The sequence below is a fragment of the Suillus clintonianus genome (genome assembly GCF_016758775.1).
Source record: "Suillus clintonianus strain FC179 chromosome Unknown DEU56scaffold_54, whole genome shotgun sequence".
Classification (NCBI taxonomy): Eukaryota; Fungi; Basidiomycota; class Agaricomycetes; order Boletales; family Suillaceae; genus Suillus; species Suillus clintonianus.
In genome coordinates this window covers 31,356-59,224 of record NW_024539278.1, presented here as the reverse complement: position 1 = coordinate 59,224, position 27,869 = coordinate 31,356, and the positions used below count along the sequence as shown (strand labels likewise).

Sequence of the window (27,869 nt, the reverse complement as noted above, 5' to 3'; positions counted from 1 at the left end):
ATAGCCAGAACGATCGAGCCTTTATCACCACCATGGGTATCGACGTAACTACCTTTGCCTCGCTCCTTACTACGGGTTTTGCCCAACGCTGGTACGAGACTCCAATCCCTCGTGATGACTCAAACGTGTTGGGAAATCCACGCATTGAGCGGCGCTCGCTCGATGCTGCGGGGGCACTCGGACTTGTGTTGCATTACCTGAGTTCCACGATGCATGCTATCAGTCTTCAGCAGATTTTTGCTATAATTCCCAGTACTGTCACGCGTTACCTTAAATTCGCTCTTCGGCTTCTTCTCCTCTCCCTCCGCACCATACGGGATGCCACAATTCGCTGGCTCGAAGGCCCAGAATTCGAACGTTGTAGTGCACTCGTCGTTGCACGTCACGGGAGACTTGGAGGGGCGTTCGGCAGCATTGACGGACTTAAATTACCCGTGCAAACATCAGATGATGTTGACATCGAGAACGCGACATATAACGGTTGGCTCTCCGAGCACTTTATTAGCTCGGTGTTGACATTTTCAGCTGAAGGTGAGTTTTATGCAGAATTCGCACTTCGCTCGTTAACTATATGTTGCAGGGGTCATCATTGCTGCAAGGATGAATGCCCCTGGTAGCTGGCATGACTCACGTCTTGCTCACCAAATTTATGCCTCCCTTCGAGACCATACTCCCCCAGGTTACTACGTCGTGGCTGATACAGCCTTCCCACGTGGGACCAACGACATCCAAGGCCGGATCCGCGCACCACTCAAACAAGGCCAACGTGTTCAAGGGTCAGTTGCTGAGATTGACGAACGCATGGCATTCAATCGAGAGCTCCTTTCTTACCGGCAGACTGCTGAATGGGGGATGCGCAGTCTTCAAGGTGCTTTTGGAAGATTGCGTGTACCACTCGAAATTGCTAACAAAGATTCGCGCGGTGATCTCATTGAGATCTGTGTTCGATTGCACAATCTGCGCGCAATCCGAGTTGGCATCAACCAAATCCGCACAGTGTACCTTACTAATTGGCAGGAGACAGTTGATGATGCTTCCGTCTGGCACGACTTCGAGAATATGTTATTTTCCGAGCAAAGGCAGAAAGATCGGGTTTCACGTTTCCACGTCACACTGGAGTACTTAGGGTAGATTAACTTGCTTCTTCATTGTAATGCATTCTCTTCAATTGAGGTCTTTGAACATCTACGACGGGGCCGTCATCACATATAGCGATCTCCGGTGGTTCGAAAGACATGAAGAATCCTCACAGGAGGATCGAAATCTTCGAGCGGCTTCAAAACCACACGAACCCGAGGCTCTTGCGATCTCCGGTGGTTCGAAAGACATGAAGAATCCTCGCAGGAGGATCGAAATCTTCGAGCGGCTTCAAAATCACACGAACCCGAGGCTCTTCACACCACGCTGCGTGTACGACGGAGCCGTCATCATGTACTCGTCATGCAAGCTTCCATAGACCAAGCAGACTACTCAGGTCCTGACTGCTATCAAAAATCTACAGCACCAAACTCGTGTATTGTGGCACATCTATCATTATTGAGTAAGTCACTATCCGAACGATACAAAGGAAGAGATAACAGGCATCGAACTTGTGCGTCGCACTTTTATCATTATCGGGTAAGTATCAGATCAATATAAAGGTCACACCTCTGTGCTCTGTGGCTCACGGTCCTCCTCACTTCTGGGGACTGTAGGCTCTTGGGTGCCTTGCCTACGAGAATGACTCGGACGAACCACAGAATTGAATTTGCGTGGAGGTCCACCACGGGGACCCCAGTGGAACGGCTCTTGTCTGTGAGACGAACGTGCACGAGGAGATGGAGTAGTACCGAAATCAGTAGGGGTAACAGCAGTGAACTGAGGAGAAGTTGGAGGATGATCAGACATGTTGGCGAGGGTCTCTGTATCACTGTGCCAGATGACACTTTGGCCTCCATCAGGGTAATAGGTATAACTCGGCTGTTTGGGTTTGTACCGGTGACGAGCGTTACGAGCGTTACGAGAAACTGGGTTGGGATGGACATTGTGAGGAGCTTGGATCGGAGCCGACGCATGCATCTGCATCATCTCCGCACGAAGCTTTCCAAGGTCACGTTCACGTTCGACATTGTAGAGTCTGGTGCGTAAGTCATACAGTTGAGTACGTAGCTGCTCGGTGACTGCATTCGCATCTCGCAGCTGCTGTGCTTGGGTAAGCAGCTGCGTGTTTGCAAGGGATCGGTTGGCACGCTCCTCGTCCCGAGCTTGCTGGACAGCAGGGTCAAAGGCCCCGCTGATGCGAGTGAGCAACTCTGAGGCAGCTGCACCTCGGCGGCGTGGCACAGGAGCATCTGTGCGAGTGGCTCGAGTGATGGCAGTGTGCTCGATGGGGGGAGTAATGTTTCGCGAGTCATCATGACTGTCATCGGCATCGAAATCCGAGTCGTTGAGATCACGAGTACCGGCACGCTCATTGATGAGTGCATCGATCTCGTGGGCGCGGGTTACATCAGGTGGACAAACACCGTTTCCTGTGGGCTTCGTGGTTTTCACCAACTGAGGTAGTTATGTGAGATGCGGGTGGAAATACTCGAATGTAAGACTTACTTGTTTAAATTTTGTTTCGAGTGACATGGCTTTACGAGGAGGTCGGCCGTGGCTCGTTGCCCACTCGCTGTACTTCAAATGGATGGCCTGCCAACCTTTCTGGCCCAGAGGGCGCTCGTCTTCGACCAAGTCCAGGAGGACTTGAACATCAGCTGCACTGTAATTGTTGGACCCACAGGGCCGGCCGCGTTTGGCCACAGCCCTTGGATCATCTTCATCGTCGTCAGGAGCACGTGTGCGCTTCAGAGCGTAGTCAGTATTCTCTTTTTCTTTACCCTTGCTTTTGTTGGCTTTGGCCACAGTTTTGCGACGTGCGCCAGCAGTTCTGACAGCTGGTGCATACCCACGAGCCTCAGCAATCGCCACGGGGTCACGAAGGTCTCTATCTGGTGAGTCGGGGAGTCGAATATGAGCAGGGTTCTGTGTCGAACCCAGAACAAGACGGGACCCAGACGGTAAGGGTGGTTGTTCGGATGCCTCACGAGGTCGGGAGAAGTCAGCAGGACTGGTGAGTCCGTACATCAAGGGCGTAGTCGCACGTTGCTGCACAGTGGTAAGCTCATTTTGCAAAGCTTTGAGAACAATGAATTGACTTACCGCATAGGCCTGGGACATGCGAGCTTCAGGCCACTCTGCTCGAGCTACAGCGTGAGCGATCCCAGGATGGGACAGCCAGTTACCCGTACAATCACGCACAAACGCATTCCCTGCGCCGTCGTAACGCAACTCGGGATTTGATGGGCTCCTATCAGGGACAAACATAGATTGGGAAGGGGGAATGTCAGACATTTGAAGGACTGGTTGTACGAATACACTTACCTTGTGACTGAAAATGAGTGGAATCTATATAGTCCGTGACTTTGTTGAACCGTCCGAAGGAAGGGGTGAGTATTTTCATATGAAAATTGCAAAGTACAAGGACCCTGCACTAGTAGTAACAGTGCGACACGAGCGCGCCAGCCCATGCAGCGATCGAGAGGGAGCCGACCCTAAATACAGGGATGATAAGCAAATTTTCGTCGACGGAGGGCTGAGGATTGGTTGGTGGTAGTAGGCGCTAGGACAGATGCAGTGAAATTGGAGGGACCAGCGGAGACAGCGTTGCCACCTGTACCTGTAGTGTTGAAGCTTAAAAGTGTCAGATTAGACACAAGCCTTGATGCAAAAATGACTCTAAACTAGAGAGAGTGAAGCATCAAGTCAGAGACACTGCCTACCCTGCTAATCCCTTCCACCATGAAGCATCAAGCTGGAGTATTTTGGTATGTTTTATTCCGCAATTTTGACTTCCAAATGTGGTAATTCACAAAACATATCCATTTTGGCCCTTCCTCATGTCTCACTTAAAAATAGATTGCTCCTGCCTTCCCACATCATTCCCACACCCCGCATTTTTGCACCTACTGTGGGAATTACCCCACAACACCAAAAACATCGCCCATTTTGGGAATCTCCACAATATCAATTATTCCCACACCCTTCCCACCTCATTACAGCTTCACCACTACACTACAATAGATCCCCTCTTGTATCTAAGTAGTAGTTTGGTATATATGTGTATAATATTATATAATAAACCACTTTTTTATTTATTTGTGTGATAGGTTCCCCTCTAGAGTCCTTTCAAAATGATGTAGGATATAAAACATTTTCGCACTTTTGCTCCTTTGATAGGGAAGTGTTCTAGGGCATTCAGAACATGTCTAGGGGTGTATATGAAGAGATTCCCCTACCTTTTTGAGCCCCTGAAGCGCCCTACATCAATAGATATTGCATATGTGCAGGAAAACACACAATATGGTCCCATTTGTTTATTTCTAGGTGGGTGGACTTGGAAACATGATCCCCAGCATCTATTTAACAATAGGAAAAATGTATCAGGAGATCAGGACCATAGGACAAGACCTTATTGCATAGTGTACTCCCCCTCTCCTAGTGGTTTACCCTTTGTGAAAAATTTTCTTGCAGGACCAGATCTCAAGGAGGGTAGGGGGACTATTTCTATGTATATCCTCAGTAGATATATCATATAACTAGCCCATGACACCTACAGGATCCTTCTACAGGAACAAAAACTTGACACATTACAATTATGACATTTCTGATGTGGTTTACCATCCTACTCTTACACAAATCATCTAAGCTGCTCAGAGACAATCATTTGCCAATGTATATATGTTTGTTATGCTAAGGATCAGTAAGATCTATGGCAGAAACTTGGGATCTGAGGTAAAGGGGGTATTTCTACTGATAAGAAGCTCATATAGTAATACAGAGTGTCATCAGTGATCAGACACCTGGGATACCTCACCTATATACCCCTTATGACAGCCCTGAAGTTTTAGAATGATCCATCCAGGATTGACTGATTGACAAGCAAAATAACATATGTGTGAAATGTCACAATTGACATCTTTTCACACAAAGTCACATTTATATATCACATAGGTCGAAGATTTTATTAAAAATGTGTAGGATATATAGTAGACTACCTAAGGAACCTATAGTACATACTTCCCTGATGGTAGACTGTTGGTGGAGGGATGTGGTATAGAAATGTTTGAATTGGTAGCTTATAGCCATGTATACACTTACTGACCATTTTCGATGTTTTGGGCATTTGAAGTTTCCCACACTCAATTTCTTATCTACTTCACTTGCCTAGCTCTCAATTCTGAGTGGATCTTGCTGTGGCTTTGGGTCTATAATACTGAATATATGTAAAATGTAGTCCAGGGGTCTGATCATTAAATGATGATGATATGAAGGTCTGGGCTCCTTATCAGTATACATAGCAAGTATATACACTATCTCAGAACCATGGCATATTTTGAGCTGATCCTGGTATCAAAAGCAATTATATATCCTATACTAATGATATATGAACAGATTGGAGAATTTATGCAAGAATAGAATAGTCAGAAACATGAAACTTGTGAAAAATGTGAATTATCAAGTTTTTGTTCCTGTAGAAGGATCCTGTAGGTGTCATGGGCTAGTTATATGATATATCTACTGAGGATATACATAGAAATAGTCCCCCTACCCTCCTTGAGATCTGGTCCTGCAAGAAAATTTTTCACAAAGGGTAAACCACTAGGAGAGGGGGAGTACACTATGCAATAAGGTCTTGTCCTATGGTCCTGATCTCCTGATACATTTTTCCTATTGTTAAATAGATGCTGGGGATCATGTTTCCAAGTCCACCCACCTAGAAATAAACAAATGGGACCATATTGTGTGTTTTCCTGCACATATGCAATATCTATTGATGTAGGGCGCTTCAGGGGCTCAAAAAGGTAGGGGAATCTCTTCATATACACCCCTAGACATGTTCTGAATGCCCTAGAACACTTCCCTATCAAAGGAGCAAAAGTGCGAAAATGTTTTATATCCTACATCATTTTGAAAGGACTCTAGAGGGGAACCTATCACACAAATAAATAAAAAAGTGGTTTATTATATAATATTATACACATATATACCAAACTACTACTTAGATACAAGAGGGGATCTATTGTAGTGTAGTGGTGAAGCTGTAATGAGGTGGGAAGGGTGTGGGAATAATTGATATTGTGGAGATTCCCAAAATGGGCGATGTTTTTGGTGTTGTGGGGTAATTCCCACAGTAGGTGCAAAAATGCGGGGTGTGGGAATAATAAATAGGTCCTGGAGAAGCCAGGAATTTAGAAGCTGTAGAAGAAGTATGGAAGCACATACTAGAAAAGGTAGTAGCCAGTGAATCCTTGGTGGATCCCAGCTCAAACATATTATGCATCGTGAGAAACCTTGAAGCATCAACCTACACATGTCAGAGAACTAGACACTTTTTGCATCAAGGCCTGTGTCTAATTGTACACTTTTATGCTTCAATCTGACAGTATAGCCTGGCGTTGCCAGGTCGTAGTTTGGCACAGAGCACCTAGAATTAAAGTCTAAAAAGGAGGGAGAAAGAGGTGTCAACGTACTTGGCAAAACGTTGACGGCGCACCTTTGTGTGACTGCGAGAGGTGCCACGCACGTTGAGCAAGGCTCATTACGTCAGCGAATATCACTGGCGTAGTGGCCTAAAACGGACGAAAGTCGGATATTCAAGTCTGCAGGGGGGGGGTACCCCCCCCCCCCTACAGATCAAAATAAATTAAGGTTTGAAAATGGGGGGCAAAGAAAATACTTTTGCAAATTGAGCTCAAATGAACAGCGGCATCGCGGCACACCTTCCTAATGTAGTCAAATTTATGATATGATAATCTAATAAACATTTTTCGAGCCTATGGAAAGTCATCCATTGTCACTGAGCGAGATAACGCTATGTTAGACATCTACGCAGGATTCGCCACATCCGAAGACCCCCAACCTATTACAGCCATTGTCCTAAGGCTCCGATAACTTTCTTAAAGACTGGGATGATTGGGCGAAGAGGGTGAAATATCGATTGATTCCTGGGGTTCATTGATTACGCATGTACTGAGCGTTCTGTGTATATTGTTCGCTCCTTGCACCATACTGCAAGGATTAATGTTCTACGGTGTCGATTGTACGCTATGCATCACGTAGTAAAACAGTACATCATGATATATTGTGGTGGAACTTCAAGCTTCAAGCTTCAAGCTTCAACGTTTCAACGTTCTACTTATCTATCACGGTGAAGCTTACTTATGTAATTATGTAGATTCAAGTAGCCGATGTTAATTTTTTATTCAACGTTCGACACGGTCAATGAGTTCCATAAGAAATCCTGTTCTTCTACACCCACCAGCAACCAATACATCCCAGACTAGTATTCTATTCCTGGAAGGTATATCTCGACCAGTCATAGCCAAGTGGTTATTTTACTTAGGCATCTCAGGCTGTTCCTCTTGGAGGGTGGGCACCAGTGGGCACTGGGTGGCAGCCGGTTTGAAAGCTGCTGAGTCCCGACAGCACTTTTTTTTGTCACACCGTGCACATTCACTCATGGAAGGTCCGTTAAGCAAGATGGTCAGGTGGTTACTCCATTCCCCTTGGAGCAGGTTCGAAACCTTCCAACATAGTCATTTTTCTGTTATCACACGGGCCTTGCACGTTCAGTCATGGTCAGTCTTTGGAGGTTTATCTTAGCCAAGCTTATCCAAGTGGTTACCGCAACAGATTCGAAATCTGTCCCTTTTCGACGGTGCACGTTCGAAACCTGCCAACAAATTTTTTGTGTGATCACAACTGGACATCCAATCATGTATACACATGTATAAAGGATAGTTCCCGAGAGGTCCACCTCAACCAGTCATGACCGAATTGTCACAATAGATTCGAAATCTATTTCTCTTGGAGGACGCTGGTCCTAAACCTGCTGGATTTTCGCATCTGTGATAATTGACTGCCTGTCCATGACAAGGGCTAGTCACCTTCAGGCCTCGCGGGTGTGTACGTGCCACCCATGAGAGTCGGATATTGGTGCTTTGCGCCGCTATGATGATGGATATGTATGTCTCCAATAGATGCCCATGTTTATACTCTTGTCTGACGCGCGACGCTGAAATGTTCGCAGGTCTCGCTGTCATTTTCTGAATTAAATCGCCCATCATGGTCATCGTTCTCGAACTGCGCAGTGCTGGCCATATAAACCATGTGGAACATATGTGCGAAACTACGCACGGACGCTCGCGCTGGCGAAGAGAAACATGAGTCATCGATCCACCTTCAGAGGACACGTCTTTGAATGATTATCCTCAAGCAGCCTAAAGATCGTAACACGCCCAAGGGAGTTGGATCCAGGCTGGTTAATGGAGAACAAAACAATACCTCCGCCTGATCGATAATTCAAATTCGTCGTCGGGGAGGTTTATAACATGCAGTACGCCTGGAGGTATTAGTGTTCAGAGGTATTTAAAGTGACTCATCGCAGGCTCCAAAACCAGTCCAGCGGTTCATCATGAGTCTATTGAAAATCCCCTTCATCATAGCTCCAGCCATTGGCATTCATATTTCGTTCAGTTCGTCTGCTCCACCACCTTCACCTGAGGAGAAGGTGAAGCCCCCCATGGTCGAGATCATCATCTTGCAGTTTCAGAGTCTTTGGGGTAATGATATAAAGAAGGTATGTCGATACGATACATTGGTCGTTGCCTATATGGACCGGTGGACAATATACCAGATCTGCACGTGGGCAGTATCATCTGTCGAAGTGGCCAACATCCTTGCCATGCATATAGCTCCCTCGCAGATTCCAGAGGGCATCTATGTCGCCAGAGCTTTGCAGTTTTTGCGCTCTCTCCACCCCACGCCAATCACCCCTGCTTTCCTTGCTGGCAGTCTTGCTGTCACGATTGGCGGCTTGTTCAGGCTTTATTGCATGTCAACTTTAGGGAAGTGCTGGAGCTGGACGCTCAGCATCAGAAAAGAGCATAGACTTGTGACAAACGGGCCGTACTCGCTCGTTCGCCACCCAAGTTACACCGGGTTCCTTCTCCAATATATCGGGCTCATCGTCATGTATGGAGAACAAGGATCATGGTTGAGGCAGTCTGGGATTTTACAAGTGCCTTTAGTAAATGTGCTACTAGCAATTGGCTTCTTCGCGTTTACGGTATGTGTTTGGATGGCCTTCAGCCGACCTCAGGTAGAGGACAAGATGCTCCATCGTGCTCTGGGAAAAGATTGGGAGAAGTGGGCGGAGAGGGTGAAGTACCGATTGCTTCCTGGAGTTTATTGATCACCTTCGTACTGAGCTCTCTGTGTGCTTGTTTCTTTCCTGTGCCATACTGCAGGGATTGGTGTTCTATGGCGTTGAATGTTCACTACTATGCAACGTAGTATGTATAACCATAAAAATTACGGTGGAACTTATCTAGATCTGTAAAGGTACTTTTTCAGTCATCAATTCGTGCACGTTACTATAGCGCTGTATGAAGCAGATGAAACGGCCCGGAACTTAAGTACTTGCGTCCGGCTCACTCCATTTGAAGCTACAAGTCTGCAGATCGACGTGTTTTGTCGTGGCACGCCAGATCGATTGATTGTAATGCTGGACAAATTTGGGGATGGCCCACAGATCTAAGGATAGTCTAGCTGCCGTGAAGGGGGCCCGGGATTTCAAGCGCGCACTCAGTTTAAGAACATTAGTCTCAAAGTCGGCTATGGATGGGCTCCTCACCGTCCAAAAAGTCCTCGCACGACGAGAGTACCCGTCTCGTCATGTTGGGTTTCAACATATATGTGTAGTGTTACTACGTGATACATAGCGTATACTGATCAACACCATAGAACGCTAATCCCTGCGGCATATCGTAAAAGTACTTGTAAATAATACATACTCTTGATCATGATGTATGTGTGATCAATAAACCCCTGGAATCAATCGGTACTTCACCCTCTTTGCCCAATCATCCCACTCTTTTCCCAGCGCACTCTGGAGCATCTTGTCCTCCACTGGAGGCCGGCTGATAGCAAGACAAGCACCTATTGCATAGAAGAAGAAGTTTATCGCTACTGGCAATTTCATGAAAGGGACTTGTAGAATCCCAGATTGCCTCAACCACGATCCTTGTTCTCCATACATGGCGATGAGCCCAATATATTGGAGAAGGAACCCGGTGTAACTTGGGTGGCGAACGAGCGAGTACGGCCCGTTTGTCACAAGTCTATGATCTTTTCTGATGCTGAGCGGCCAGCTCCAGCACTTCCCTAAAGTCGACACGCAATAAAGCCTGATCAAGCCGCCAATCGTGACAGCAAGACTGCCGGAAAGGAAAGCAGGGGTGATTGGCGTGGGGTGGAGAGAGCGCAAAAACTGCAAAGCTTTGGCGCCATAGATGCCCACTGGAATCTGGGAAGGATCTATATGCATGGCCAAGATGCTAGCCACTTCAGCAGTCGATACTGCCCATATGGAGAACTATTATATTGTCAGGTCAGACAACGACCAATGTACAGGAGCAACGGACCTTCTTTATATCTACTTCCCGAAGTCCTATAAACAATGACATCCAAGATTCGAACCTGGTGGGCGCCATCTTCTCTTCAGGTGACGGTGGCGGAGCAGAAGAACTGAACGAAACATGGATGCCAATGACCGAAGCTACGATGAAGGGGATCTTTAATAGACTCATGGTGAGCCACTGAACTGTCTGTGGAACCTGCGATGAGTCGCCTTAAATAACTGGGCGTCAATATTTCCAGGCAGGGGTACTATACGCGATACCGACGTATCAATCCGGGGGCAATCCGGGGACGTAACAAACTCCCATATAGAGTGCGTTGAGCGCAACGATCATTGTCAATTCTTATCATCTGTTATCCCTAGCTTTCTTTCAGCATCAAATACGAAACCGGAAGAAATAAGGAATACAGTGTAGCCTGATGGAGTTACTTTGGCATTAGAAATGTGTGCCCTGTGGGCAGATTCGTGTCTGATGCTTCACTTTGTAGGCACAAGCGTCAGTGCTCATGTAGCAAAGATTAAAGATACATATATGCTCACCATCGGAACACTGGCTTTGGCTCGCGAGCACCTCACTGCGAGGTGCGCAGTCAAATTCGCACGGTCCCGATAACGGGTGACATCAGAACGTAAAACAGTTTATATATAAGTTTTGATTGACTGCGCTTGTTTCCGTCTTGGAAGGATTTTGCAGAAATCGACATTGGCCTTGTGAGAACAAAATAACGCTACCAGAACATCGGACAATGGTGAGACAATACCTATGCGCGTGATGCTGGTACTTACATGTTGTGCATAGAGACCATGAGTTTTGTCTAACATAGGGTCACGCCCCAACAGACAATTAGCAACGATTCAAACAAAACAGTGCACATCAAATCGGCAAAAGATACATGGCCTTTTGACAGGACTATAACGAGGATAAGGCAGTGCTGGACTAGATGGCTTATACAAGGACTGGGCTACGCCGCTAAGGGGGTCTGGGATTCGAAGCACGCACTCAGTTCTAGACCATTGGGTTTGAAGTCGGCTGTAGATGGACTCATCACGAGAATGCCTCGCACGATGCAAGCACCCAGCTGCAGGAACCAGGTACCAGATCACAGAGTGCTTTGCTGCGGTTTGTGCAAGCAAAGCAGAAATTAGGGGTGTGCCACAAGCACGTGATATCCCCCACAGTGCATTCGGTTCGTAACTGGGAAATGGAAAGGGGAGGACGTACCTGTGAATTGAATCAATACTGACTCGGAACATGATGCAAAAGAACGAGCTCCATAAACGCGAGCGAACGCTAAGCTTCTGGGAATCACCAAACAATAACTTGCCAGTGCCACCAGATCAATCATCGTGAAAAAGCTCGCGCTCAATCAAGCGGTTGGCACGCAGCCCGTGCATATAAGTAGACAGGCGGATGACAATGCCGACACAAATCAACACTCAAGGCCTCGCTACCGGTCCACCAAATCACTGCCCGAAAACACCAAATCAGCAATCCAACCCCAAACCACCCACTCTAAGACTAGTTCACATACCGTCTACTATTCTGTACACGCAAGAACAACCAATCCACAGCCTCACGAACGCCAGCCCTAAAAGCCCAGCCCCGTCAGCCAGCCCGAACACACGCAAAACGCATTCCAAAAAACGAAATCACACGCAAAAACAAAACCGCACTCACCCATCGAGTCCCGAAACACCCAAAACATCTAAACTAGCGATCCTCTCCCGTTTCCTCTCCATTTCCGCATCCTCATCCTCCCCAAACCTCCTCCTCGCGCTCTCCCTCCTCCTCTGATCCCAACCTTCATAATCCTGCCTTATCTCTGACACGCTGAGGCTTGAGGGGGAATCTTGTTTGTTTGCGAGGAGGAGGAGGGGGATGTTGAGCGTTTGGGGGGAGGAGAGGACTGTGTCTGTGGGAAGTGAGACATTTTTTTTTTGCGTTGGTCGTTATATCATTGAGGCGTGGTCGAGGGAATGGTGAAGGGAGCGTACGTACCAAAGACTTCCCAGCCCTCACTAAGCCTCTCTCGGTCTTGCGCATCAATAACATACGCTACGGCGTGACAGTCGTCGTAGTATCTGTGCCAGATGGACCGGATGCCGCGTTGTCCTCCGAGATCGAAGAAATTCAGGATACTTGATGGGAGGGATATTTTGCCCGCTGCGTATCAGATTCACAATAATGAGCCGTCGAAATCGAAACTGGAGTTGTGAGAAACGCGTACTGTTTTGCCCCACAGTCGGGCCTATCTTGGACGGGTCAAGCCCAGGAGTCTCGTTATATAGGGTCTTTATCTTCTCCAGAAGCGTCTAGTCTCAGAGTCGTTTCTCAGCGCGGATGGACGCGAACTCGATGTCGAGGTGCGAGACGTACAGTTTTGCCAGCTCCATCAAGGCCAATGATGATGACTGAAAATTCTTCTTTCCTGCCATCTTCAGATGCAGGTGAAGGAACGAATACGAAACCTTACCTCGTCAAGTACTCGTGTAAGCCTTTTAAGAGGTGATACATGATGGTGGGAGGAACACAAGTCACAGTTCACGCGACGCGGCACATGTTGACGCGCAACTTACCACAAATTGGGTGACCCTTAATTATCATGCAATGTCGCTCGAAACAATTTCAATTCTAATTCTTGCAAAGATATGTGACTTTGCAGTACAAGTTGAATTGGTTAAATATGCTTGAAGCGTCGCATAATTTTAAACCACGCAGCGACAGGAAGAGTATAGGATGTACTAGTACTCAGGAATTAATGTAGACCAGCTGGATCAGCTAGTTATAAGTCCAAACACTAGTTACCATACTTGCAAGGTTTCCCATGGCGTTTGCTGTCATGCAGCAGTCTTAATAGTAGTCACTTTATTGGAAGCAGATAGTATTTTGAGTGGAGGCCCCGATAGCGGCCCAACCTGGGCAGAAGAGAGCTGAGGCGGGCTGCGATTCCCACAATAGTAGGAGTGAGAGCGACGCAGCGAAGTGAACTATCCTCAAATTGTAGGAGCCGCAAAGCGACACATTGAAGTGAGGAAACATGGCGTTGGAAAGAAGAGGTAGAAACTTGGAGGCACCCGCGTGAGCAAAGATGCAGGGAAGAGCAGTGTTGGGAGGGAAAAGGTAAACACCAACAGCAGAGCATCTTATCAAGGAGGGTGGGTAGATAGTCTAAGAAGCAGGCGGCGAGAAGGCGGATGGTGACGATCACATTAATATTGCAACTCCGCTCGAAAACCCAGCCGCCGAGAATCTAGACTTTGCTCACGATTTGGGAAGTCTGCTGATTTCTCCTAGGACAAAATCAACCCTCATGTTGAGGTTTGTCACAACCACCAAAGTATGAAAGGGGCCTGACATGTCTCCTGATCATGCCAGCAGCCAGACTGGGCACTGTGCAGTGCTGTAAGTATTTTCCGGATAGATGCGTCTAACGTCCAGCTCTAGCATGACATGGACAAAAATACAGCAGCACGTCATGAAAGGTCAGAGTTGTTACCTGTATAACTACTTACTGAATCATCCCACAATCGGACTTATTGTTCTGATAAATCATTCTCGGGGGAGGTCAGCATTATCCTGCGCGTTACAGACTGCTATCCAGCCCGCTGATCGGATGACGGTATCATCAGGCAAATACGTCTGCTATACGGTCTGTGGCGTTCCTCCGCTCATCGGATGGCACAGCTATTCTTGCCATCACGGCAAGTGTAGCGTTGCAGTGTGCCGCTATTGAGCCCGCTGATCGGCGAAGACAGCTGCTTTTTCTTGTAGTAAGCTCTCTACCAAGGAGATACACTTACCCTCTACGGTCATTTTGTGACCCGATGATCGTATCACGGTATGTTATAATATTGCTTGAGCAAGTTGACTGCTGTAATTTACTGGTCATTTGAACTTCAGATTCTAATTTATTTTGATCGAGTGACTACACGTGATGTGGACTCGAATATCGGTAGTCCACCAGGTACCAGCGGATGCGAAGTAAAGTGCCATTGGGCGGGGTAACTCCGCGGCGATACACTTACCGCTTTCACGGACCACAATTTTTGGCTGATTGCCCCAATATATCGAGCTGGCCTATAAATGTAGGCTACTGGACCCATCCAGGTCATGCTGCAACTCTTGTCTATAATCAATGTCGCTCCCATCATGCACTCCCAAGTTTCGAGTAGCAATCTGGTGAGTCAGATAACCTCTCATGAACGTGGCGCAGACTGAATCTCTTGTGCAGCGGTGCAGGGATAGGAGGGCTTGCCCTCGCTGTCACAATTGGGAAGTTTGCAGGTCACGATATCCACATAGACTTGTACGAAACTCATGACGCCATCACAACTGCTGGGGCTGGGATTGTAGTCTCGCAGCGAACGTTGGAGGTCATAAAAGAACTTGACATGTACGAGGATATCTCCCGTGCTTCGACCAAACCCCCTTCCTCCAGCCAAGGTTCGTTAAAGAATTTGTTCTTCAACAGTGTGTAACTCAATTCGTACCGACAGGGACAACATACAGGAGGTCTAATGCCCTACAGGGTGGTGTCGAATGGTTCCATATGATGAAACACGCATCACCCTATATGCACCGCCAGCATCTCGTAGACATTCTCAGGCAACACCTCCCCTCGTCATGCAGGCTCCACCTTAAGAAACGCCTCACTCGATATGACAAGCAGTTATCAGGATCACTCATCCTTCACTTCGCTGACGACAGCACCGCAACTACGGATTTGTTGATAGGGGCAGATGGCATCCGCTCATCAGTGCGGAAGACGCTTTTCGAAACATTAAACCGAGACGTCGTAGACCCAAGTAAGATAAGACACTACGTTGATCCATCCTGGACCGGAACGCTCGTCTATCGCACTGTCATACCAGCGAAGAAGCTTTCGGAGATAGATCCCAACAACTTGGCCTTGAAGGATTTCATTGTGGTAAGCCTGTAGAAAAGCGGTGATAATCGTCGCGATTGACTCCCATTTTGCAGTTCTGCGGGAAGGGAAAGGTAGGTTGTTGCGATCACTGGCCTCAGCTTGCTGATGGATCTGTCATTATAACTCCATAGAGCGTCGTCTCGTATCCGGTTTCACAAGGAACAATGATCAATGTGGTAGCCCTTGTTGCTGATGAACAGAAAGCTGGCACACCCTTCGAGGGCCATTGGGTTTCAGATGTGTCCCCTGAAGAGGTCCAGGAGCCATATCAGGATTTCGAACCTGATGTTAGAAACCTGTTGAAAGTAAGGCTTTGGCTGGGTCCCTCATGTTCTTGACTGACGACATTTCTTCAGTGTGTCGAAAATCCTTCAAGATGGGCGCTTCATGTAGTAAATGAATTGCCATTATCCACTTGCGACAGAGTTGCCCTGATAGGTGATGCGGTACGTTCAGGCTTCTTCGTGTTGAGACCTGTTGATGAAATCGTGTAGTGCCATGCCATGACACCCAACTTTGCCGCAGGAGCTGGTCAAGCAATGGAGGTAGGGTTCATCTTTGACCAAACTATGCGATCTTATCGCGTACACAGGATGCTTTTGTGCTTGGCCGCCTTCTTGCCCACCCACTCGCAACATTGGATAACGTGCCCGCGGCGCTGAAAGCATACCAGGACGTTCGCCTACCATTCAGTCAATTCGTAGCACGTGAATCACGACGTACAGGACGTATGATCGTTGACCCGCCTAGTACCGATCGAGAAAATGCACAAGCAGAGTTGGAGATTTTAAAAGAGAAGATCCTAGCCCAGTTGCAATGGGAAGACAAGGATGATGCCGTTGGCGAATGGTTAGAAGCAGAAAGGAAACTGCAGGAAAGCGTAGGTGTGACGAATGGGCAAACGTCGTGAAAACGGTGTACCATTGTCGCCCAGGTTGTAACCCAGTGCCCTAAACCTCCATGCACACGTACAATGACTATGCGCATGATTGCTGCAGGCGCGTTTAGAAGTCGCGGACTGAACGAAAAAGTTATGAGATTGACTCCCGGCGTCTTCTGACGAGCTCAGAGCATTCGGCGCACAGCACCGCCAGGATGCACTTTGGAAAGGTGAGCAACAGTATGATGGCACCCTCTAACCGACTCAACAAGAAGCGGTGGGAAATGCTCTTTCTTCATCAGCAAAATCCTAAATTTACCACGGCTTCCGTAGCCACTTACCGTATGGTCTTACATTGGCAATGGAGAGTTGCCACGTCTGCAAACCCATCCGACATCTGGGGGCGCAACATCCCAAGACGTCGGCAGTGACTCAAGTGAGATGAAATACAGGTGTTTGACAGCACCAATTCACAGTACGGTCGTCGCACTGTCCAACACACGGAACCCATATGGAACACGATAGTCATCAATGACACGACCTTGCGATGAAGATGTATCAGCATTGTGATTACCGCGGGATCAGAAAGGTAGATAAAATCAAAATAGAAACAGATCAGCTTTCGATGCATTTCAACAAGAGAATGCTCCCATCTCCACATTGTACACCGGGAGACTTGAAGGGAGCACCACGTTCGGTCCGCCCATCGAATAGATTTCATCCAAGAACAAAAAAAAAGGCATTGAAAATATAAAAATAGACGCACAAGCTAGGTAAATCCACGACGCACACCTGAAACGCAAAATAGCAATCAGTCGATCGTTCAAACTTGCAGAGAAATCATGAAGCAAGGTCAGACAAGGCTGAAATCAATAATGTCGTCCACATGTATGTTCGGAATGTGGTAAAGTACTGATAGTCATCACGAACAGTCGCAAATGGCAGAAAAACTCACCGTACGCCATGGAACATTCGAAAGGCTGCTCGAACATACACGGTGATACACTGAGTTCAAGGCAGAAATTTTTTCGAAATGGAATTTCAAGCTCCGAAGCTCACGGAGCCCTAAATGATCAATCAATGCCGCAAATGGTGCACAACTTGCAAGTCTAATCTCGTCAGTAAATTACCAGGTTCTGTACAGCACACCAGGCACACAGCTTGGTCCTTACTCCCAGTGAAAACCGGACCTCACCATATCGACACAGAACCACAGATATATTTACAAATATTGTCAAATCTACGCAAATCATGAATTTAACATATGTTGAGCAAGTTGACGCCCGTTGTGTTGAGCAAACACAAAACAAACACACCAATTTTGCACCAATTTGTCAATGTCTTGCATATTCGCAGACCAATCAATCATATGCACAATGTGATTGGATGATCAACAAGGCCCGTGCGCTACACTACATCTGGAAAAAGCAATTTGGCTTGTAGCGCCACACCAACACTATGTTGCAACTGGGAGACTCAGTAGCCCGAGGTAGACAGTCATGTAACACATGAGCAACAGTAGACATACCCTTGTGTTCCATAATTGTAAGTAGTCTATTCTGTCAATGCAAAGGGTTATGTATAGCAATGCGACTACTTGAACAACAAAGCTGTGGGGGTGCTAGTACAAGTGCTCTATAGTATCAAACAAGTGAAAATTGATATAAGGATTGATATAAAAATCATCAGTGAGCTCAAGAACATCACTGTTGATCCACAATACATCTATGGTGCACGTCACTTAGGCACCACCAATTGTGTGCAGAGGCCAAATTGGCTCGAAGTTTGTAAACCTAACCCTAACCCCTAGCCTATTATGGTAACCCCTACAAGCCGCTGCCAAAGTTGATGTGGAGGATAGAGAATCTGCTTCAATATTGTTGTCGTAGGATTCAACCTAAGCACAAAATGTGATTTGCGTATGTCGTGGAGTGACTGGCCCTTTCAAATCCATATTTCACTGGTACAATGACCAAAAAAAAACAATATCAAAGCTACTCAGGCTTGTGCAGCTCGTTGGCCCAAAAAGCCCACTTCTCCGTCTAGTTCACAAGCAGAGCATAGCCCCGTCGTTGACGCTGAACACGAAGGCTCAAGTGCACATGATGGGGGGTCACCCAGCGCAGTGCATGTCCCAATAGAAATTGACTCAGACAACAACTCGGAGTCTGACTGTGGATACCTGGGTGGTGTCAATGCAGATTACTCGGGCAGCGATTCAGAATACGAACCGGACACATCAGAGAGTGAATGGTCTGATGACGAAAGCCTTGTGAATTTGGGGGTGATGATTTGGAGGAAAACTTGGCTGCTCTCAGAGCCGAGGCTGAAAGTCTTCATGGTCACCCAATGCCAACTGTTCCCATGTTTGAGAAGAAGACAGTGGCAGAATGGGAGAAGGCGGAATGGAACAGGGCACTTGGATATAATGGCCACTCGGGCCGAACAAAGAGGAGGCATGACAAGGCTGCAAGAGAGCTTGCGGAGTACCGTGAAAAGAGGAAAACATCGTGAGTTTTGAAGTTTGAACATTGAACAACATCTGAGTTACTCACCATTCGTCAGCGATGATCCACAAGTTACGCTTATGTGCACAATGTTTGCACGCCCCAGATTTCATGCACCCTCCCCATCTTGTCAGCCCCAGAATTTGAATCCACCCGACCTCAAGTTAGCCAGTCATGGATTGCATTACCTCTCCGATGAGTCAAACTCGGACAATGGGACAGAATCTGATGGTGATGATAGCGACAGTGATGGTGCTGCACACCAAAATGATCAGCCAGCTGTTCTGTCATTGAAACGGCGCAAGCTCGATGTACCTTACCGTGAGCAGAGACGGCTGGCGAAGGAAACTCGACTTGATGAGATGAAGAAGGCATTGACTTCAATAGAAAAGCTTTTGAAGGTGAAAAAAACATTGTTTGTTGGAGGTCCAAATGGGTTGCAGGCAAAATGTGCACGCTCGATCCAGAGTTACCTCACAATGGTCATCAAGATGAAACAGCTCTCCATTGATGCATCACGGAGGGCAGCGGAAAGTCATGGATTTGCTGCAAACTGGGGTGGCCACAAAGTGCACAGCTGGACCAGGCTGTGGGTGGCAGATCGCAAACTCCCTGAATCTTTACAAGGTCGACATGCGAAGGTTTACTCCCTTCTCGGTGATCCCACGATTGCCACCGAGCTGCGGGCATATGTCCGCTCAAACAAATGGGTCGTAAATCCAGAAAAGCTCATTCAACTCTCGCAAGATAAGCTTATCCCTGCTGAAGCCACAAAATACACACAAAACCTTGTTGAGGAGGAGATGCCGCATGGTCTGAAGAAGTATATGGAGCTTTAAATATTTCCCCGTAACCATCTGAAGGTTGGCCGAGGCATTTCACTGAGCACCGCTCATCGATGGCTTCGATGCGAAGGTTTTCATTTCCTCAAACACCGGAAGGGTCTTTATTTTGATGGACATGCATGACCATCCAGATGTTATCCACTATCGCCAGCAACAGTTCTTGCCATTTATGAAGGCCTGTGAATCCAGATTGGTTAAATTTGCTGTTGGCGATGTTGATACGGAAGTGCCAGCCAATCCATCAAATTATGTTGAACATTGTTTGGTTCTCTGTGCACACAACGAAATGACAGCACAAGCCAATGATGCAGTTGGCCAGTATTGGGTTTTCGAGGATGAATTCCATCTGCGGAAAAAGGGAACAGGTCATGGACTTCACCGAAGTGATGTCATCTGCTCCACGGTTGGTCATTTGGTCGAAGCGGGAGAAACAATGGAATATGGCAAGAACCACGAAGGCTATTGGTGTGGTGAGAATTTCTGCACTCAGGTTTGTCGTAATCGCTGCGTCTGTATGAAAATTTCTCATTTGTTCACTCCCAGCTTACTGAGAAAATCATCCCCACATTTGAGCGTGCTCACGGTCCCGGATATCAAGCACTATTTCTCATTGACAACTCTCAAGGACATTCCACATATGCCGAGGATGCACTTCTTGTCAGCCGCATGAATATTCATCCAGGGGGGAAACAGGCCAGCATGCGTAATGGGTGGTTTATCAGAGATGGCATCCGAGTCGAGCAGGAAATGTCATTCCCACCTGACCATCTGGAACATCCTGGCGAACCAAAGGGGGTCAAGGCCGTTCTGACTGAACGTGGCTTGTACGAGCGCCAGCGCGGAAAATGCAAATCAAAGTGCGAGGCAGATGCTACTCATTGCTGCAACAAGCACATACTGGAATTGCAGCCCGACTTTCAGGAACAACATTTACTCGTTCGGGAGATCATCGAGAATGCCGGTCATCTTTGCATATTCTTACCAAAGTTGCATTGCGAGCTGAACTTTATCGAGTTCTTCTGGGGAAAGGTCAAGAGATACCTTCGTGAACACTGTGACTGCACGTTCGATGGGTTGAAGGCCAACATGCCACAAGCATTAGCATCCGTTTCATTGCAGACTATCCAGAAATGGGAGCATCGGACTCACAGGTGGTTGGATGCCTATCGTTCGGGGCTTGGGACCAAAGATGCACAGCTGAAGGTCCAGCAGTTCAGTTCAACCAAGTACAAGTCCCACTGACGAGTTCCAGAGACTGTAGCACAACTTTTTGATTGACTGTCAGTAGGGTAGATAATGAGTGGCCAATCTGACTGCCGATGAAATTTTTATCTCCGTCAAATTTGATCAGATTGAAAATTGCTCTTACAGTTTTGTTCGTCTCATCGAAAGGAACATTTTTGTAAGAGGAATTAAAATTCTGACATTTTTTCAAGACGGTAGGACTTTAGCACACAATTGGTGGTGTCTAAGTGACGCGCACCATACCTTATGCTGTCCAAACCTGGGCAACAGATCAGTGCTGCTTGCAGAAGGTCTTGAACACTGATGACAGATGCGAAACACTGTTGGTTACAAGTCGAACATGCAAGTTGATAAAGGTTGGTCGCAGGTTCCAGATCATGCAGCACTTGTAACCATTTGACGTACACCAGCAGATGAGGGAATATCCCATAGTGGGAGGGTAATCTGAATATTGCACGTATCTGTGCAATCTGCAACCCTGCAATAGGCTCAGTGTCATTGTTCGAATGCATGAGTAAAAGACTTACCATCGAAACCTGTGCCACTCTGCCATAACTGACAGTCCTTGATGACAAAGGCAACATCAAAGTGTGCGGGTGAAGGTGGTTTCTGACGATTGTGATTAGGAATAGTGGGATAGGCTCGAAGCCTGTTAAGCCACTTGAGATCGCTGATATGATGTTGAGGAGGGAGGAGGAGAAGAACTGATTTATAAACAACTCATACTCGCTGGCAGCAATAGATGAATAAGGAAAGTGGCGGGTGAGGAAGGTTTGAAGGGCGGGCACGAAGTCAATGGCACCGAAAGCCAATTGCAGACAAGATACCAAAATGTTCAGGAAAGGGCACTCTTGGCAACACAGTAGCCGTGGGATGTCAGTGGATGGGATTGAATAAATGAGAAAATGACAAATCTGTGGTGTCCAAATCTGCTAAGTCTTGTTTGTTATCATTGTCGTCTTCGTCATCAAGGGCATCCAAGTCAAGAACATCTTGGCTTTGTGATGTGACCCAATCCAGGTAGACACTGTGCCGAAACACAGCTTCTTGAAGTTTGAGCCAGTGTGTCATTTGGTTGATGTAATCAACCTTGCTGCTTGCCTGGTAAGCATCCTTCGCATAGTCAATATGCAACCGTTTGGGGCTCTCCGAGTTGAAACCATCTGTGCTGCCCAAAGATCGTATCGGCTGCACATAATGGCACATTGAGTGGACTTTGGGTAAGTTGAAATGTTGGCGAAGACTGAGCTCAAAAAAGATGGGCTTGTTTGTGTGAAATTCATTGAGTGTGTCCTGCATTCGTGCAAGTGTTGTGTCCATGTGTGATTGGTATTGAGCACAGTAAATGAAATTGAGAGGTGCACCTGCAGCCTGGAACACATGAGGTTCAACAGCACCTGCAATGACACCTAAAACCACGCACTGCATCTCTTTGTGCTCGGTGCAAGTCCACTGAGAGACGGTCGAGATTCCACATTTGAAATGACTGAGACTGTGAAATTCGGGCATAGCTTGAAATTGAGCATCAAACTTGGCATCTGAGATGATGGTAGTGCACCAGCTCACAATATGGTCTTTGAACACTCCTTTGTGTAGTTGGTGTAGTATGTCTGGAGTGATACATGCGAAAATGTCAGTGTGAGGAAGATATGTGCAAAACAGATAATGGATTGCGTGAAGTCCTTGGTCTTCGAAAAGGTGAGGGTCTTCACCGTTTTTTGTGTTGTTCCAGAGTGGCTCTGGTCTCAGTGACATTACACAGTGGTGAGTCGAAGTGATCTCCTTGTTGATTTGATCTGACGATACAACAAGGGCAGTGGTTTTCTTTACAACAGGCAATTAGACATTGTTCGGGGTGATCTGCAATATATGCTGCGAGAATGGGAAAAGCACGTTGGATATTCCTATCGGCACAGATCATATCCACTCCACAAGTGCCGGCATCAACAAGTGGCTCCATCACCAAGCGCATGCAGTTGTGAAAGAGGCGATATCGCCCAATCTGCCAATATTTGTCATCCTTGAAATGTGGCATCTTCAAAATTTGTAAGTATCCTATCAGCACTGTTGTATGCTTAGAAGGCTGACAGTGAATGTCCTTTTTGATATTTCCGATGGTCAGATATATTGGCCAGGCAGCTTTATCGCCACAAAAACAGGTAAGATTGGTCTTGTCAGATGTGAGAATCACTGGAGTGACAACAGTGCCAGCAGGCAGACATTCCCAATTTTCATGGTTAGAATGGTGAGATGTTGTTTACATTGGATTTTCACTTGACTAACCTGCATGTCCCACCATTAGTCACCTGTCCACATCTCGTCATACACCCTTCTATTTCCTTCAGCATCCTCATAAACTTTTTCCGGAACATATGATAGGTATTCCTTGAACACGGGATTACCAATCAACTCGTGCACACACTCCACAGGATTACAACACCAAAGTTCGTGCTGTTCGGTGAGTGGGTTCCCATCATCATCCACTTGATCTCCTGTTGACGTGACAATCTCACAGGTTCAGCCAGGACCTTTAGGTAGTTTGTTGAGCTTCTTTTGGAATGTATAATTATGGGCGAAGCTGGGCTGAGTGCAATTTTTGGTCTAGGTAGGTATGTTAGCTCTCGTTGATGCCAAGACATAGCGGAAACTTACAATTGGAGGTTTCAGAAATTCGTCTATTGTTGACTCTCTTTGCGAGCCACTCAGCGAGTTTCCACCCCTCCTCATTGCAAAATGGCGTCAATGGATTTCCTTCCAGTCCCATATCAATCTGCTCCTGCCAAATTTCTTCAAACCCTGTCTTTCCAAACCCCCAAATGTCTGCAGCAGGCCGCAGGAACCCTTTCATGAATCATTTGGGTTCTTCTACATCTGTTACCTCCTCCACTCTCACACATTTGGATTGGCAGCTCAAATCCATTGGAACCTCATCAGGCTCGTATCCATGTTGTCTTGGCCTTTGTGGAAATTTGTAGTTGATGTCTTCAGGTATTTCGTATTCATATTCTGGGCCTGGGTGTGTGTTGAAGTCTGCCATGATAGATTCTTCACCCAGCTGTTCCAAAGACATGGACTTTTTCTGAGAGACCACAAGGTCCCATTGTTGGCGACATCCGGGAGTGTTTTGAATATGTAAGGTGACATCTTTCCATCTGGCCAGCTCGTTAAGACAAAATTCACAGTGCAGTTTGTGCTTCACATGCAGCATGGTTTAAGTCGATGTGGGATATATGTGACAGACTTGGCTGGTTTGGCATGCTAGTGTTGTTCTGCTCTCATCTTGGACTGATATTCTGAGTAGCGCTGTCACAATGGTCGGGTATTTTCGGTCCCTCGGGTCGCATTGACTTTGTTCATCGTGCTGCCAGTGGCCATATAAGAATGTGGTGCAACATATTCTTTTTCACCCCCTGTCATTATCTGATCTAACAGCATGTCATTTACAAATTCTGCTGCCTTGGATCGTGCAGCTAGCCATTGTTATCGCTGTCCTAGTGAGAGGGCTCAATATATCTGTAAGTCACAACTTTCTGATTGTCGTTTGTTATTGCTGACTCAATCTTCATTTTCAGCTGAGACTCACCAGGACAAGGAAAATCACCACTGACAGCAGCTCAGTAAAGCCCAAGAACATCAAGAAAAGGCTTGTCAGAAGGCAAGAAAGGCTGCTGAATGTGAAGCTTACCAGAATGGACGCACTGGTAAGTACATTAGTATCCTCATATTCTTTGTGTTGTCTCACTGTAAGTTTCTCTCAATGCTAGCACTCTCTGATACCATACAGCAAGTCTCTGGCATCAGGTAATGATCCTGGTGTAAGTTTTTTGATTATTCTCATCAATATTCAATTTAATGACTCTCGCACTATTAGTTTGCCAGTCAAATTGTGTCAATGCCTGCCAGGGACCCAAACTTGGTTCCACATAAAAGTACAGTGCTGTGCGCTCCACACAGGGTTATATTGGTATGTCTATTGATGTCATAGTACTGCTTTGCACTGACTAAAATATTACTAGAACAGGACTCCGCGTCTCAACACATTGACACCAGAAAAGGCTGCTGAGCTGCTGTGCCTGCGCGAGGCTGTGCTTGTGAATCACACAATGAGTCCAGTCGCTGCAAGGTCTCGAGGTGAGTGCCAACATCTATATATTGAATCACACATAATTTAATAGCAGTGTACTATGTTACTCACTTGCAGGTGGATACCCTAGTAGTTCGGGCCTCAAAAATTCCACGACTCGCTCTCCCAGCCCAAGTGACGAGGCCCTGTTTGACGAAGCTATTGAAGGCTTGGTTGATTTTGACATGGATGGAGACCAAGGTAATGACTCACTTGATGCTGACAATGATGAATGTAACAGGTCTCCATCCCCCAGCATCAAAAACATCGGGAAACTGTAGCGAGTACACGAGGCTCAGTGAGCTTAGTAGAAGTCACTGTATTGGTCATATATACCTGTAGCGAGTACACGAGGCTACAGGGACTATTAGTTATATGTAGGTACTATGGATAATAGGTACTGACCTCAGTGAGCTTAGTGGAGGTCACTGAGGAAGGTTCTGACTGCGTGCGAAGGAAGTGGTGCCAGTCAGGTACCAGAAAATCTTCTTGACTGCCTCCCAGTGCTTCATACTGGGGTTCACGCAGTACTGTGCGACAGTGGAGACTGCAAAGGCAATATTGGGGCATGTGCCGACTGTGAGATGCATGAGCGAGCCAATGGCTTCGCGATAAGGGATGTTCTTCATCAGCGCGGATTTGGCGGGAGTCTTTGGGTTTGGGGATTGCGAGAGTGGCGAGTTTGGGTCCATGGGAATGGAGCAGGGTTTGAGATTGGTGAAGTTGAACTTAGCTAGAATAGAGTTGATGTAGGTTTCATGGAAGAATGAGATGGTGTATGCTAGATGGTTGCGAGTGACCTTCATGCCCAGCAGAGATGCGATTGGGCCGAGATTCATGAGTTTGTAGTGAGCAGCTATGTCGCGCTTGAAAATTGCGACCTGTTTGCTGTTGCTGCTGGCGACTGTGCAGTCATCAACATGAGCTGCAAGGATCAGAATATCTGCACCTGAGTGTTTATAAAACACTCCCCAATCAGATTCTGCTCTCTTCATCCCCATACTCTTGAGAAGGCAGCAAAACTCTTGATACCACTTGAGGGTGCCTTGCTTGGATCCGTAGAGTGCGACGTGGAGACGAGCGACAGGATTTTGAACTTGGTGTCAACATTGAGTCCAGCAGGTAATTCCATGTAGATTACCTCATCATCATCTAACTTCCCATTTAGGAATGCACTGTGAAAGTTGAAAACATCTATGTCCCAGTCGTTTTGTGCTGCAATAGCAAGGATCGTGCGGATGGAGGCAAGACATGCTACTGGAGCATAGGTGTCGTAGTAGTCGAGGCCATATACTTGTGAGTACCCTTTTGCAACTAATCTTGCCTTGTACTTCTCAATTTCTCCATCAGCATTCCTTTTCAGCTTGAATACCCACTTGCATCCGACAACGTTGACGTTGTCTGGTCGTTTGACAATCGACCAGGTGCGTGCTTCTTTCAGCAAGTTTAACTCCTTGTTGATCGCACCTTCCCATTTCGGCCAGTCGTTTCTCATGCTGGCTTCTTTGACTGTTGTGGGATCTGTTCCCTCTACTGCCACTACCCCAGCAGCCATCGAAAAGATTTCTTCGTCGTCCTCGTCCATCTCACCATACTCCCCACCATTCCTAGCTCAACAGCCAGGTTGCTGGACTCTTCAGCGGGCTGCATACGACAAGGTAAGTTGGTACTTCTGCCATCAGTTGTACCAGTGCCGTCCCTTAGGCTCTTGATGTATGCTGACTCGACTCTTACTTGTCCAGATCGTCTGGGTGGGGCAGCTGCCTCAAATTGCAGCCCTAGGTGGTCATTGGGAGGAGTAATGGGAGGTGCTGGACCGACATCATCACCTTGTACTGTGCGGTTGTCCTGGTCTAAAGGTATGCTTACCTCTGCCAGATTAAATCTGACACTCCTCTCCACAGCTACTCGTCTGGTGTCTGGGAGGTAGACTCGATGACCATTGCTGTCACGATCGAATGCCACCCATGTTAAGGTTATGGGCGCGAGGGGAGCAGAACTATAGATTTAATATCTCAGTTACTTGTCAGTAGGGACAAGACTCTGTGTATGTACCTATAGATTTAATCTAATACGAGTCAGTAAAAACATTGAGTGGGATAAGGTTCTAATACTCACATCTCAGTTACTTGTCAGTAGGGACAAGACTGAGATGCTCGATATACGAAGATGCGCTATATACGGTAAATATTTGTCTGGAATAAAATAGAATATATCGTACGAGAGAAAACATACGCTGCGCTGGTTTGATATATTCGAAGTGCGATCTGACACTTGACGGTGGCGCTGTCCGCGGGAATTGCCGAACCGAGCATTAGCGTTCGTTCCTCACTATCTCTTTATCGACGTCACTCAACAACCCATCTGCCATTGATCGCTCGCATATCGAGCTTCAAGCCGTTCATTGAGTGGACCTTGACGTGGCAACCCCAGACCGGTAAGTTTCTCAGGTTGGGTGCCTTCTGGTATAGCATCTCATATGGGGATTTATTTTCCAGGGCGCGAGTCGCTGTGTGGTTCTTCAGCCAGGTCACATGCATGAGGGCTTCCCCCCACAGGAACTTGGGCAATTCGCTCATGTGCAGTAGGGCACGTGTTCGTTCGACAACTGTTTGATTGAGTCGTTCAGCAACTCTGTTATGTTCTGGTGTGTCATGCACAGTGAGTTTATGTTCTGTCCCTTTGCTGTTGAGATGATGAGTGAATTTGTCACCAGTAAACTTTCTGCCGCGATCAGATCAAAACTGTTTGATCTTTGCATCGAACTGCATGTTCGCCCAGGCCTCATAGGACTTGTACGCATTGAAGGCTTCATCCTTCGTGTGTAGCAGGTATAG

The 27,869-nt window shown here is 46.9% G+C and overlaps 6 protein-coding genes across 6 annotated transcripts; 2 read left to right on the top strand and 4 right to left on the bottom strand.

The window, feature by feature from the left end:
• Positions 1-1,902: 1,902 nt before the first annotated feature.
• On the bottom strand, positions 1,903-3,003 carry DEU56DRAFT_688381 (uncharacterized protein; the record flags this gene model as incomplete). The annotated part of the gene is made up of 2 exons (XM_041347056.1): positions 1,903-2,535; positions 2,587-3,003. Coding segments are annotated over 2 exons (1,050 nt in total), but the record flags the coding sequence as incomplete, so codon positions are not given.
• Positions 3,004-8,464: 5,461 nt separating this feature from the next.
• Positions 8,465-9,277, top strand: DEU56DRAFT_953587 (uncharacterized protein; the record flags this gene model as incomplete). The annotated part of the gene is made up of 2 exons (XM_041359190.1): positions 8,465-8,662; positions 8,720-9,277. Exons 1-2 carry the CDS (start codon positions 8,498-8,500, stop codon positions 9,275-9,277), a joined length of 723 nt encoding a protein of 240 aa, XP_041206634.1. The 5' UTR covers positions 8,465-8,497.
• Positions 9,278-9,853: 576 nt separating this feature from the next.
• Positions 9,854-10,809, bottom strand: DEU56DRAFT_453107 (uncharacterized protein). The gene is made up of 2 exons (XM_041346291.1): positions 10,509-10,809; positions 9,854-10,459 (listed from the first exon to the last, which is right to left on the bottom strand). Exons 1-2 carry the CDS (start codon positions 10,671-10,673, stop codon positions 9,902-9,904), a joined length of 723 nt encoding a protein of 240 aa, XP_041206633.1. The 5' UTR covers positions 10,674-10,809; the 3' UTR covers positions 9,854-9,901.
• Positions 10,810-12,071: 1,262 nt separating this feature from the next.
• DEU56DRAFT_813569 (P-loop containing nucleoside triphosphate hydrolase protein) lies at positions 12,072-13,092 on the bottom strand. The gene is made up of 5 exons (XM_041353675.1): positions 12,979-13,092; positions 12,882-12,933; positions 12,733-12,817; positions 12,504-12,668; positions 12,072-12,417 (listed from the first exon to the last, which is right to left on the bottom strand). Exons 1-5 carry the CDS (start codon positions 13,017-13,019, stop codon positions 12,179-12,181), a joined length of 582 nt encoding a protein of 193 aa, XP_041206632.1. The 5' UTR covers positions 13,020-13,092; the 3' UTR covers positions 12,072-12,178.
• A 1,367-nt stretch (positions 13,093-14,459) lies between these two features.
• Positions 14,460-16,435, top strand: DEU56DRAFT_452975 (uncharacterized protein). The gene is made up of 8 exons (XM_041346290.1): positions 14,460-14,684; positions 14,737-14,948; positions 15,002-15,432; positions 15,486-15,503; positions 15,564-15,737; positions 15,789-15,878; positions 15,927-15,977; positions 16,025-16,435. The coding sequence occupies exons 1-8, from the start codon at positions 14,641-14,643 to the stop codon at positions 16,340-16,342; spliced, it is 1,338 nt and encodes a 445-aa protein (XP_041206631.1). The 5' UTR covers positions 14,460-14,640; the 3' UTR covers positions 16,343-16,435.
• Positions 16,436-21,785: 5,350 nt separating this feature from the next.
• On the bottom strand, positions 21,786-22,664 carry DEU56DRAFT_914397 (uncharacterized protein; the record flags this gene model as incomplete). The annotated part of the gene is made up of 1 exon (XM_041357618.1): positions 21,786-22,664. The coding sequence occupies one exon, from the start codon at positions 22,662-22,664 to the stop codon at positions 21,786-21,788; it is 879 nt and encodes a 292-aa protein (XP_041206630.1).
• Positions 22,665-27,869: the final 5,205 nt, after the last annotated feature.